At 42.1% G+C, this 14346-nt stretch overlaps 1 protein-coding gene and 1 non-coding gene across 7 annotated transcripts in view; one reads left to right on the top strand and one right to left on the bottom strand.

Moving 5' to 3' along the window:
- DENND1A (DENN domain containing 1A) overlaps positions 1-14346 on the bottom strand; it is a 491959-nt gene that overhangs the window by 236531 nt on the left and 241082 nt on the right. For all 6 annotated transcript variants that reach the window (XM_036261261.1, XM_036261264.1, XM_036261259.1 and 3 more), the window contains one exon: positions 3976-4086. In XM_036261261.1, coding sequence (XP_036117154.1) covers positions 3976-4086 — 111 coding nt within the window. The remainder of the gene's footprint in view (positions 1-3975; positions 4087-14346) is intronic.
- On the top strand, positions 2217-2294 carry TRNAI-AAU. Its single transcript has one exon. It is a non-coding gene; the product is annotated as a tRNA-Ile (tRNA).

The following is a 14346-nucleotide window of genomic DNA, read 5'->3' as shown; positions in this document are numbered from 1 at the left end:
CAAGAAGCTCCTCTAATTACTATCCAGTCAGGACTTACTTTCACCCAAACAAACAACCTATCTATCAGATTTGGCTTGGACTTTTTTTTTTTTTGGTTCTTTATGAGGATTCTCAAATTTCCTCAGTGGGATGAGAGATATATTCTTAACAATGTGTCTCTGGCCCTTATGACAGTCCATACACAAGGATTCTGACAACAGTTTGAGAGGTGGCACCCAATAAACATGACCTGGTCCCCAAGGCAAGTACTTTGAAGGGGCTAAGATCCCTTTGGATGTGTAATTCCTGGATGTTCCCCCCTTGTCTGAGCCAAAGCCTTCCCTCCCCCAACACTCATAATGATGACCTACTGGCATGCCCTTAGCTACTCCGTCTCTCCAATAGGCCCTTCCAGGACTGCTGTTGGAATTACATATCATCTGTATAAAGGTTGTATTTCAGACTTACCTGTTACCCATAGAGTTACCAAACAGCATATAAATTTAAACTCAAGATATAAAAATCTGGAAGAAAAATGGGGCCTCTGTGCTAGAAGAAATCACACTGAAGTATTTACATTACAGAACAAGATTTAGTTAAGCCATCCCTATTTATCATTTATAAAGGAAAACAATCAATATACATTAACTGAGCAAAGAAAACAAAAACTTACATTTTTCTTATACAGAATTATCACATTATTGACCCAGAAAGCCAGAAATGAGTATTTTCTGACTCTGAACTAAGTAGTGCTGGGCTGTCTCTGTTGCAGCAGTCATCTTTACAGAAGATGGCATTCTAGAGTGTTCGGCAGCTTTTATCTTTCATCTGCTTAATGGGTTTGAGAAACACTAGGCCTCCATCTTTCAAAAAAAATTGAGAAAATGTAGTTTGTCAAGGTATGACAAGTCACATCTCGATTTGTCAAGAGAGGGTCCTCAGGAACCTCAGGCTAAAATAGCCTTTGTATATTCTGCCTCTCATCAAAAAGATGGTAAAGAGCCACCACTGAGGAAATAAAAGGCAACAATTAAAGAACGGTTAAATTCTGAAACTGGAGTGATCCAAGGGCTTGGCTAAAAGTGACGTTTTGTTTGGTGCCTCCTTCCCCAGAGAAACTTGCACACGACTCATCAGGAAGCAACTGACCACAAGTGAGGCAAAGGGCACCCCGTCTCACTAAAGAGGTGTCTACTGTCCATCAGTGAAGTTCATTACTCAGTGAAAATACTCTTTACCCTTACTTAATTCAGTAATCACATGCAATGTTTATGTCCTTATTTCTAAATAACTATTTCTTGATTTAAAATGTTAAGCCCCATTATAGATGTTATTATTACAAACATATACATATATTATATGCTAGACTCTGTTTTAAGAGCTTTGCAAGTATTAACTCATTTTAATTTTATTTGACATGAAGTCATTGGTGACCTGGACAAAAGCTGTCTCAGTGGAGAGGTGGGGACTAAATCCACAGAATACTGAGGAGAGAATGGGAGAGAAATTAGACAGTAAACTGAAATAACTCTCTTGAGGAATTCTATTCTAAAAGGGCAAACAAAAATGGTGTAAAGGATATGTGGGTCAAGGAAGCTTTGCTTTAAGTCTGGGAGATCCTATATTAGCAAGCTCCTAAGAAGGCACCAGTAGAGGAGGAAACATACTGAGGCAGACTGCCGGAGGGACTCCCTTCAGGCAGCAAGAGCACTGCAGTGTCACCTCCTCAATGAGGCCCTCTGTGGCCATCTAGCTAAAATCAAGATCCCTGCCACCTCACGGCTCCGTATCCACTCTCCTTCTCTGCTTTATTTCACTCCTTCACTACTTATCATTAGGCTACTGTAAACACCACTATAAATACAATATATTTAACTTACTTTGTTTATTCAAGGTCTTCCCTAATAGAATGTAAGCTTAATGAGGACAGAGATTTTTGCCTATTTTGGGCACTGTTGTATCCCCAGAGCCCACAAAAGTGCTATGAAAAAGACTTGTTGCACGAAGTCAGGGGAACAGAAGAGTGGGGCCTTGGGGGGACAGACAGTTCATCCACAGTGGGGAAGGCGGAGTGGAAGAGGAGAGACCCACAAGGCTGAGAGGGGTGGTGTGGGCTCCTGCCGCCCCTCTAAGGGCTTTCCTTAGATAAGTGCAGAAATTTCAGGTTACAAATTACTGTCCCTTAGAAGTCTGAGACATTGCTTGACTCTTCTGGTTTCTGAAATAGTCACAGCAGGCCCTGGCCGGGTAGCTCAGTTGGTTAGAGCTTTGGCCCAATACGCCAGGGTTTTGGGTTCGATCCCCAGTCGGGGCACATACAAGAACTAACCAATGAATGCATAAATGGGTGGAACAACACCCCCCCAAATCAATAAAAAAATAAAATAAAATAAAATTGTCAGAGTAAAATCTTGTGCAATTTTGATTCTTAGCCTGTGTACAAGAATTACTTTGTCTTTATTCCTGTATTATAATATTTCATAATAAAAGGGCTTAGTGTCTTTTTTAACTTTTCAAAAATTCTGAAATATATATATATATATATATAAATAAAAGTATGTGTATCAGCCCTGGCCGGTTTGGCTCAGCGGTTAGAGCATCGGCCTGCGGTCCTGAGAGACCCGGGTTCGGTTCCCGCTAAGGGCGCGTACCTCGGTTGCAGTTTGTCCCCGGCCCTGGTCAGTCGTGCGGGTGGCAGCCACTCGATGTGTCCCTTTCACATCGATGTTTCTCTCTCTCTCTCTGTTCCTCTCTCTCCCTCCCACTCTACCTGAATAAAAAATGGAAAAATGTCCTCGGGTGAGGATAAAAAAAAAAAAAAAAAAAAAAAGCATGTGTATCAAATAACCATCTTTTACAGGGGAAAAAAAAAAACTTATAACTTCAAAACCTAGCACCTAACTCAATGATTGACAAATACAGCCTGAAGGCCAGTTTGGCCTGACTCTTATTTTTATAAATAAAACTTTGTTAGAACACAGCCATAGCCACTAGTTTACTGATTATAACCTACAAGGTCAGAGTCCAGTAGTTACAGCAACTGGACTACAGAGCTATATTCACTACTGAACCCATTACAGAAAGGTTTCCTGACCCCTATCCTAGCTCAAGACAAAAACAAACAAACAAACAAACAAACAAACCCCCACAGTTTTGACATCCCCTGTATGCCTCTTTCCAACTATATTATTTTCACTCCCTTTGAGGACACTATACCTAAAATTTGTGTTAATCATTTCTTTTATCCCCCTTGTAGTTTGTATGTGTCCCTAAGTAATGTCCCACTCAGTTTTTCTTACTTGAACTTTACATGAATGAAATCATACTGCATGTTCTTCTGGAGCATGTTTCTTTTACTCAGAATTCTGTATGAGAGACCTGATCGTGTTGACAGTGTTTATTTTCACTGATACAGTCAGCACTCCATTGTATGGCTACACCACAATGTATCAGTTCTCTGTTGATGGTCATGTGGGTTTAAAACACAAAAACACATGCTGCTATGAACATGCTTTTATGTGTATCCCACTACACATGACCAAGAATTGTGTACCTACACACACAATTCTATCCAGCAGTGGTCAAAAGAAGCCAAAAGATGTTCACTGCAGTGTCATCTACTAAAGGATTAAGCTATGGACAACTGAAATGGCCATCGAGAGAATAAAGATTTAGTAAATGATGACACATCAGTATAATGAAATATGATACAGACATGTAAAAACTGACAATGATGGAAGCTTATGTGGAAATATGCAAAGTGTTCATAACACACGATCAAATGGAAAACTATTTATAATTGATTGTGAAACTACAAGAATAAATGAAATGTGCATTGGCACTGTAAAGGAACATGAATAATTAATGAGATGACATGTTACTATCTGAGGAGATTGTGGCTGATTTCTTTTTCTAAAATTTTCTTTAATCTTTCCAATACATCCTTCAATTGAAATGAAATAATTAAAAAGCACATCTCAAGACTGTCTACTCACAGTGCTGAGTTTGCTGCAGATGATGAGTATCCGGCGCTCATAGAGCATACTGGCGTACAGATGTAACATGTTGTTTACGTCCACGGCCACAAAATATTCTGTCAGGTTTCTCTAGGAGAAAGAAGAAGGGGAGGTTTGTGCCTTATTTTGTTGGTTCTTATTACAAGCAATATCTAATAAAAGCATGAAAAACAGAAAGTAATCAGGAAGTATACTCTTCTCTTCCCCTGTCCTATTCTTCCTACCTGGGGACCAAGTATGAATCCATTCATGTATAAAATCACAAAGTGCAGAGTTGGAAGAGACCTTAGAGATGAAGCAGTCTGAGCAATTATACCTGTGTGGTGATTACAGTTCACAGCATGAGGTCATACACAGCACTGCGCTGCTTTTCTCAGGAGCTTCTAAAGGTAAGCAAGACAGGAAGTCTGAAACCTTACAAATGAGAAATCCAAGGCTCAGAGAGATACGCCAAGATCAAAAAGTCTAGTAAGCAATGAAGACAGGACTGCAGCTCAGATCTTCTGACCCAAGATCCCAGAACTTTCCCAATGCACCGTGACACACGTCTAAGCAAAAGAAAGTACCCAGGACCTAAATGTTCCTGGCACAGAGCCCATTTTTGTCCAACTGATCCTACCCACAGTGTGCTCCTCTCCTGTCATCACGGCTGGTGTCCCCCTCCTCCACAGTTTACATTCTCTAAAATGACTTGGCTAGAATGAAAGCAATTTCGAAGATTTATAATTTCCAGGTATTTCACTCAAAAAGAAAAAAAAATCAAAGGCAAGCAGCAGCAAGTTGTGACAAAGCTGTGCTTTAACTAGCTTTTGTCTGCAGCCTGGCTTCATTCCTTTAATTAGTACTATAGATTGGTACTCTTCAGACTTCAGAAGAAATGTAATGCGTTTCATTTCTGCAACCCTTTCTATACCCACCTGACTTTAATAATACACATGAATATGCTAATTTCTTCAATGTTACAGCTTTTCAATGCCACACAATATAATCCTCTGAAAATGAAGGGGGAGGGGAAGGAAGGAACACTATTGTCAGGGGTTGCAATTTATAATAATGAAAGATCTATAACCTATAAATTCAAGTAAACCAGGTGGATTTTACATGCAAAATAGCATAAAGTACTTTTGGACAATATTATTTATGGGTTGGGAATAAAAACAGGCACTTATCTTACATTTATTATTGTTTGATTGGAGTACCAGGTTAACTATCGACCTTTATAAATAGTGAATTAATAGCTTCATGCATTGACTTCCTACCAAGTACCAAGAACCATACGAGGTACTGTATATGTATAATCTTATGCAATCTTCACAAAAACCTCCTGAGGTATTATTCTTTCCAACATATAGATAAAGTAAGTCTGGGAGAGATCCAGTAACTGGTAGAGTTAGAATTTGGACTTAGATCCAACTCCATAGCCCATACACTTTCCCTTACATTATATCGTCTCACTTAAGTACTTTATTTTATTTTTTATTTTTTCCAATCCTCACTCAAGGACATTTTTTTTTTCTATTTATCTTCAGAAAGAGTGGGAGGGAGAGGGAGAGAGAGAGAAACATCTCCATGAGAGGGACACATCGACTGGTTGACTCCCACAAGACCCCGACCAGGGCCGGGGATGAACCGCAACTGAGGTTCGTGCCTTTGGCTGGATCGAACCCAAGACTCATTGGTCCGCGGGCCAATGCTCTAACCACTGAGCGAAACTGGCAAGGGCCCACTTAAACATCTATAATATACAAGGCTTTACATACATTATTTCACTTAATCTTGAAACAGTTCCTTGAACAGGTGTTATTATCTCTATATACAGATAGAAAAACAGAGGCACAGAGAAATTGAAGTAATTTGACCGAGTTTAGACAGTAGGCAGATGAGGCATTATTCCGTCTTGGCGGGTCTGTCTCTAAAGCTCTGTGTTTCCTTTTCATTTTTTATACTTTTTAAAATCCTCACCCAAGGACATGCTCATTAATTTTTATTTTTTGTCTTTATTGATTTTTAGAGAAAGAAGAAGGGAGAGGGAGAGAGAGAGATAGAAACATCGACAAGAGAACATCGACTGGCTGCCTCCTGCATGCCCCCCACTGGGGATTGGGCCCACAACCTGGGCATGTGCCCTGTTTGGGAATCGAACCGGCGACCTCCTGATGCATGGGTGCTCAACTGCTGAGCCACAACAGCTGGGCTGTTTATTGATTTTAGAGAGAGAGGAAGGGAGAGGGAGGGGGAGGAGAAAGAGAGAGAGAGAAAGAAAAAGAGTGACACTGATTGGTTGCCTCCTATAAGCACCCCAACTGGGGACTGAACCAGCAACCTAGGTATATGCCTTGACCGAGAATCAAACCTGCCACCCTTCGGTGCACGGGACAACACTCTGGGGTAGGGACAACCGAGGCTGTGCTCTTCTTTACACTACTAAAATAATAGGTGAGGCTGTATTCAGAAAAGGAAAGCATAGCATAGTAACAAAGAAGGACCAAAGTGTACCTAAAAAAAGAGAAAAAATGTTTCTGTTAAAAATTATTGTTATCCTATTTACTGAGTAATCCTTATGTGCCAGATGAGAGGCACTACCTTGTTTTCGCTCATTTTCTCCAAAACCCTGAGAAGGGTATTATCATCTCTATTTTATGGGTGGAAAACTGAGGCTCAGAAGGTTAAGTAGTTTTCCAAAGGTCACCTCGCTAGAAAGGGCCAAGTTTCAAAATCAGGTCCCCTGAATCCAAAACTCTTGCTCTAACCATCACACCAACCTGCCTCTTAACAAACTTGAAAAGTAAAACAAAACCAAAAAAAAGGAAAGGCAGTCTGAATTAGTCAACAAGCTCATCTCTTACCCAGTGGACTGAGGAGCGCTGAGCTAATGATGTCAGGGTGGGGCTCGTTCTCAAGACAGTGACATGGCTCAGCTATTCTCGCAAACAAAAACACAAGGCCCTCCGCTGAGCATTTCAGTAAAATGCTTAACTGCTGATGAATTACATGCATTTTCTTTTAGGAGAGGATGGAAGTAAAAAGAAAATAGAAATGAGGAGCTTAAAGAAGGCCAGAAAGCCCATTAGCACTTTTGACAGATCCAAAGATAACTCTGAAGCCACCAAAACGTGGCCTCAAGAGTCTGCCAAGAAGCTTCACGCTGGGTAGAAATATGTTACACAGCTTGCCGTCCAAATAAGGAGACACAGCGTCAGAGACAAATCCTGTGCCTTATTTTGGTGGGAGAAAAAAAAATCACAAGGATACTTTTGTGGATGGGGAAGGGAACATCTCTGAAATTAAAACACCACTTGGTTGAGGCATAACCCCCAGGCCCAATAATCATGTTCTGAGAGATTCAGGTGCTTATTCCAAAAAGTCTACACAGGTATGTTAAAAATATGTAACATTTAGCCAAATTCTCTCTAAACTGTCATGTACTTTTTTTGGTATTTCTCATCCCATCTGTGCTGATTACCAAGATATTTGTGTCTAAACAGAAGCTGTCTTTCTTATCTGCTTCCTCCCAGCCTCTTTCCTTCTGGGATGCCACTGCCTAGGCGGGTAGGAGTGGGTGGGAGTGGTGACAGCCCTGGGAGCCTTGCTCGGCCATGGGAGCACCTGGGAGGCAGCTACAGGGGGGCACTTGCAGTTCCTGCCCAGCTTCACCTCAGAAGAAAACCCCCTGGAGAGAGGAGGCTCCTTCCCCATGTCTTATAGCATCCAGAGGCTTAAGCCTCACCAAACCTCAAATTCTTATACCTGCCCTACCTTTTCTTTTTTAAATCCCCACCCGAGGATATTTTCCTATTTATCTTCAGATAGAGTGGGAAGGAGGAGAGAGAAAAAGGGAGAGGGAGAGAGAGAAAAGGAGAGGGAGAGAGAGAAAAGGAGAGGGAGAGAGGGGGAAAGAGAGAGAGAGAGAGAGAAAGGCGGGGGGTGAGAGACACACATCAATGGTTGCCTCCCACACGAGCCCGACCAGGGCTGGGGAGTGAACTGCAACCGAGGTACATGCCCTTGATTGGAATCAAACCCACAACTCTTTGGTCTGTGGGCCAACACTCTAACCCCTGAACCAAACCAGCAGGGCCTGCCCTACCTTTCACACCTCCAGGCCTTTATTTCTGCTGTCTCCTCTGCCTAGAATGCTCTTCCCTTCCTTGAGGACACTGCATAGTTTTCAACACCCAGCTGAATGCCACCTCCTCCTGGAAGGCTCCCTCGACTCCTCCTGGTGAAGCTCCCTTGTGCTTCCATGGCACTTTGTCCCTATCTTATAATAGAAACAGGCACTTATCTTACAATTTATTATTGTTTGATTGGAGCACCAGTATGTTTTTGTCACTAGACTGAGGTCCCTTTGGGAGATGACCTAGCTCGTCATCCAGCAGTCTGAAGAAGGAATAAATCACTGCACGGAGAAAGCAGCTGCCTGGAGACTGCTGACCCACGGTTTGAGCGTAAGCAGTGTCCTGCAGGAGGGACCACCGGCCTGGAAGCAGGACAGGTGGTATAGTAGAAGAGCACAGAGTCACTTCAAAAAACCTGGGTCTGAGTCAGATGAAGTGATTAGTTACTTAGTAATGGTAAAGGGCCCACAGAAAAATAATTGACACGTGACTGACAGATAAACTATCTGGGGAGTGTGGGTGGGGCCTTTTAAAGGTAGCTGTAGCAAAAAATTAAAATAAAGGTTATCTGTGGCTACATCTATTAAAAGTGTAAAGAAATATATGTTCATCAGGTAATGGTGGTGGGAGAGACTGTACACAGAAGCGGGTTCATTTCACAGATGGGTCAATCATATTCCTCAGACAGAGAAGATCAGAGTGTAGGGAACGGGGAATAAGCAGAGAGGCTTCCATGACAAGTTGTCCTGGGTCAAGAGTGCAGCCAGAACATGCTGTGAGCTTGTGATCATAAAAGACTCAAGGTGTGCCACTCCGCGAGCACTCTGCGACAGTGGAGCTGTCTTCAACCTCCCGTTCCTGTCTCTACAAACCGCCCAACAAGCATTTACTTAACTCCCACTATGTGTTTGGTACCATCCTGGCAGCTGGACTTAGCAGAGTGGAACTAAACACGATCCCCACTTTCCAGGAGTGTAGTCTGGGGACGGGAGTGGCATGAAACGCGGAAATCCAGAGTACAGAGTGCCGTGGCCCACGCTGCACACGTTCCAGGGCTGGCTGAAGGGCAGATCCAGCTCTGCTGGATGGACATGGGCAGACAGCTGGGGAAGACTTGTCAGAGGAGAAGATATTTGGTCTGGGCCTCCCAACAGGAGTTCCCCCAGAGGACAGGGAGAGAAGAGTATTCTAGGCAGAGACAAAGGCAGAGGAGGGTGCAGGGCAGGGGGTGTGCTGGGGCAGGAGCGCTGGGCCCAGATCCTGCGGGAACTGCTGAAGGACCATGATACGATCACATCTGTGTTCCAGAAAACCTTCCTACAGGTCCTGTGAGGATGCACAGAAGAGGGCAAGCAGGAGGCAGAGCAATTGGTTAATAGCTAGTGCCGTATTCCGGGAAAGGAAAATTAAACTATTCAGATGAAAGCTTTGGCTATGAGTGGGATGGGTTTCTGTAAAGAGGAATCACAGGACTTGACAATGAATTAGACTTGGGAAGCAGGGCAGGAGGAAGAATCTAGACAACTGCCAGATGTCCAGGTTACTATGCACCACACCTGTCCAGTTGCCCAAATAGTTTTTCAAAGGGTGAGTCTATTTATTCAATGAAGGATCAATCCTCCTCCTAAGGAACCATCCCTCCTGCCAAGAATGCTGTTGGCCTAGGATCCAGGATTATAATGCCATCATGACTAAGCCTAAATAACCACCCGCTTTATTCCCTGACAGTCACGTCTCTGTATGTCTCCCCTGCTAGGAAAGGAAAGCCTTGCTTAGAGGGACTATTTCCCAGCGCCCATGCTCAAAACAGCTTAGTTTTCTCAGTGTCATTATATTTTTAAACTTAAGGACAGTCCTTTACTTTTCATGCAGTTAAAGCATTATGCATTATTTCAGTTACATATACCATTGTGTCCTTCTGAACATTTTTCTATCCATCTAGAATTTATTACAGGCACGTCCTGTAGGGCTGGGTAGCAGGGACACAAAGCTGGAAAGGGCTCCAGTCCGAGGAAGGTCTCTGGTTAACAGGGACACAGCACCCTGGAAGGTGAGTTTCAGGTGAGGAATGTGCAGCACAGGCTCCTCAGGTTCTCCCGACTTTGCCTCTTCATCTCTACAAACAGTGGCGGCGGTCCCTTCTCTCTAACCCTCTGCCACTCTAAATCTAGACAAAGAGGAAGGAAAGGCACCTGACAAAACCCCAATTCCCCCAGGAGAAGCCCCACAGCGGCTGCTTGCGTCTAGTTGTTCCTGCTGGCTCCTGTGCCGACCCAGGTGGCTGGGGACTTCAGGCTCAATGTGATCCGCACCCGGGGTTAGGAAGCAGGTGGGGGTGGGGGTGGTGATGGGGAGGTGGAATGGGCCGATACAGTGGGGCTTAGAGAAAAAGCATCTTAGGTTCAGTACCTTAGGGAAATGAGATAATCCTCAAACCAAAGAACCGACTCTAAGCTGGGTACTCCTTGGAGCCTTCGAAACAGATGCTAGTACGCCCCACGGTCTGTCATTTTATTAGTCTTTGTGACTTTCAGCTTCATACACAGCATAGATGATAAAGACTTACTGTACTGTGTCTGGAAGAGGCTTCTAAGGCAGGAGGCCTGGTTCTGACAATGGGTCTTTTCCTGAAATAACTCCTGCTCAGATTATTTTACCATAATGTAAACCTTTTAAACCTTTAAGTGACTTTTTAAAAAGAAGAATTTAGTTTCCTTTAGTTGTGTGGGATTCTTAAAAGGAAATTATAAATTTGGATTCTAAAATAATCTGTCTGAAAAAGAATCCCACAAACTCACATAAGCAATCAAATCAGAGAAGTATATTATAGGAAAGAAAGCAGAGTTTACCCAAAGGTCAACTTTTATCCCTTTGAGTGAATGGAGAAACCATTAGAATAAACAATTACCTGATAACGCTGAAGAGCAACAATGGAACTCTCTATAATCTCAGTACTTTGATTATACGTCTTCTACTACCACCCCAACCTTATTTTTGAAAGTCACTGTGAGTTCATAAATCTTTTCTATATCACGGTGCATCTTTTGACAAAGTGGAGTCTGGGCAATGTTACATGTAACTGTCCGTTCTAAATGCTTTCCTCGCATCATTAACCACTTGGTATGACACTGGCCAGATAATTAAGACAGGTTTGTTTAATATTCCAAATGAAGGTCTACATGCTTACCCATTAATCAAAAGTACACTTCAAAACCTGGCCGCTAAAAAAATCCCTCCTACAGCCAGTTTACAATTTAATTATTACTACATATCTGTTCATGATCTGTGACTTTTTTTTAATGCAGGTCAACTGTTTAAAATTTATAAAGATTTATGCTCATTTAATTATTGCCTGTATAAATTTCACTCCTACATCTGTTATCTTGATAGATAGAGAAAACCCTGATGAGCAATTACAACGTGATAGTTTTTCAGTAAAATGGAAGAAAATATTTTTACAAAGAAATTGAATAATGAGAATTAACTTCAATAGGCATCTGAAAGTGGAAAAAATTAATTGTGTACCTTTGCTTTTTATTAATATATTGCAGACACAATGGCCCAAAAGCCAAGTGAGAGAAGCTATTATTTTTTCCTTCTCCCGAGGGTGGCTGCATTGCTCATTCGTTTATTCCATCAATATATATGGAGCATCTACTATGTTCTAGGTTCAGTGCTGACTATGGAGATGCAGTGATGAAAAAATACTGATCCCTGTCCTCAGGAAGGAGAGAGGATATTACACAAATACTCACATAATTAATTACACTTATGATGAGTGATTTCTTAGAAGGGCATAGGGAGCTATGGAGCCAGCAGCCCAGGACCTGGCAGCATCTCAGTGCTGGGATCAGACTGAACTGAGTGTGAATCCTGGTTTTAGCATTTACTGGCTGGGTGACTAGCGGCAACTTACTTCTCTGGGCTTCATTTCCTCTTGAAAGCTCTTCAGGGGTAACAACTACACCCTACGACTGCTGTGAAGATTTCATGATATAACACACAGTTCCTGATTTGCTCCGCAGTGGGGATGAGCTCCTTTCTTTTTCTTACATGAACCTTTATCTGAAGCTGTTCAGAAGACAGAATCATGTTCCATATCCCAAAGTCCTTTTACCATTTTCTTTGCTTAGTTGCTAAAGTTCATTATGTCCCTTAGCAGAGATACTCAATAAATGTTTACAGACACCTCCTGGACTCCATTCCCTACACCATTTCCCAGCTTCACAAATGCTGGTGTCAACGGTGCCTGCTAAGAGACTTGTGTGGTCAAATGTACACCCCATGAAAGGAAAAGCACTGGTCTTCACAACCAAGAGTGTCAGCAAAAACCTAGAAAACACAAGCTATAAGAAGTAAGTGACGCTCCCTAGCCCTCAGCCACAACTCAGACCTCAAGAATCCCAGGAAAGCCGAGGAAAGAAGGGAAAGAAAAGAACCCTCAAAGCAGCACCTCTGCTGCACCAGGCAGTGAAATTGGAACTTTACATTTAATACTTTAATTGTTCCTCCCATTTTTCTTTATTAGATAAGAACACCGAGGCTCAGAGAATAGAAGTAAGTAGCTCAAGGTCCCAGAGTGGTGGAGCCCAGTGTCTGGCTGTCTCCAAAACTCATGTTCTTTCCACTACAGCACACTATATTATATTAATATCCCCACAGTTATTGCTTGTTTCAATTTGCAGTGCAGCAATTTAGTCATTTTAAATTAATCCTTGAAAAATCACCAAGAGATTAAAATGCAAATTTCAACACGGCTAGAGCTCAATAGTGACTCTATGTCAAAAATCACACAAATTGGTCCTATAAAAGTTCAAATTCTCCTTAGAGAAAAAGCTTGCCTGTTTCATTTCATATCTGAGCTATCAAAAATCATTCATTTTCCTTTTTCCTCATGAATATCAAAAGTCAGTTGTAGGAAGGCCAGGTGGGTGGGTAGGTGGGTATAATGGAAACAAAATGCTTTGTTGAGCAGATCTTGATCCAGTAGCCTCAGGTCTGTGAGCACTGGGTCCCTATATGTACAATGGGGCTCACGTCTACCTCTCACAGAGAAGCTGGAAGAATTTAAATAGGACCATGTATGTTAGAAGTCTGGCAGATTGTTTTATTATTCCTGCTTAGTAACAAACAAGGCTAGCCTGTTATCAGTTTGCAAAGAAGGATTTAGTGGACAATGGGTCATACACAGAGAATTTGTTCATCAGTGGCAAAACCAGCAAAGAGAATGCACATTTTAAAAAATGGTGGGTGCAAAGAAGGCGGCATACAGTACACATAGGAACTGAAGGTGGGGCTATAAAAATACAGATTTTTTTTCTCTAAACTATTTCTAATCTTAGTAATTGTGGTTTTGGAAATCAATAAGTTATCAGATTTTTCAGGTATCTTAAATTTTCTCTGTCCTTAAAAAATGAAAAATTAAAAAGAAAAACCTAACCTACGCAATACTTGTTACTCTATTATTTATAACAAAACATTTGAAACAATCTAAATGTCTATTAGTAGGGGAAGCATAGTTAAAAACTGTAGGGATTTTCAGTAAAATATGGTAGATACTCGTCTTTTCTCTCTCCTGATACCATGGGTCCCCCACATGTAAAATAATTTTAAATGACATGTACTCCCCAAAATTGGAAAAACAGTAATGAAAGAAAAATGTTAAATTTTTGGAAGCCAGAAAGCAGATATTGTTAAAGAAATGGTTCTCAACTTGTGTCATTTGCCACAAGGGGACATTTGGCAATATCTGGAGACATTTTGATTGTCACAGCTAGGGGGTGTGCTCTCATCATAGAGTTTATAGAGCCCAGAAATGCTGCAAAACATCCCACAATGTACAAGGACAGTCCCACACAACAAAAAATTATTTGGCCCACCCTGGCTGGTGTGGCTCAGTTGGTTGGGCATCATCCCATGCACCCAGGGGTTGCCGGTTCAATTCCTTGTCAGGGCGCATGCTCGTGTTGTGGGCTCATTTCCTGGTAGAGGGGCGTGCAGGAGGCAGCCGATCCAAGTTTCACTCTCACATTGATGTTTCTCTCTCTCTCTCTGAGAATCAATAAAAAATAATAATTGGCGTAAGATGTCAAGAGTGCCAACTGCGGTTGAAAAACTAAGAGACTGACTTGGTGGCCCAGAAAAGGCTGAAAACTAAGGCTGGGGCCAGAGAACACACAGCAAGCATCAAGGCCAACTCACAACATGGAATTCCAAAAAGGTTCAGGAATCG

The sequence above is a fragment of the Molossus molossus genome, unplaced genomic scaffold (assembly GCF_014108415.1).
Source record: "Molossus molossus isolate mMolMol1 unplaced genomic scaffold, mMolMol1.p scaffold_m16_p_14, whole genome shotgun sequence".
In the NCBI taxonomy this organism is placed as follows: domain Eukaryota; kingdom Metazoa; phylum Chordata; class Mammalia; order Chiroptera; family Molossidae; genus Molossus; species Molossus molossus.
The sequence above is the reverse complement of the archived record's forward strand: the minus strand, read 5'-3'. Positions and strand labels throughout refer to the sequence as shown.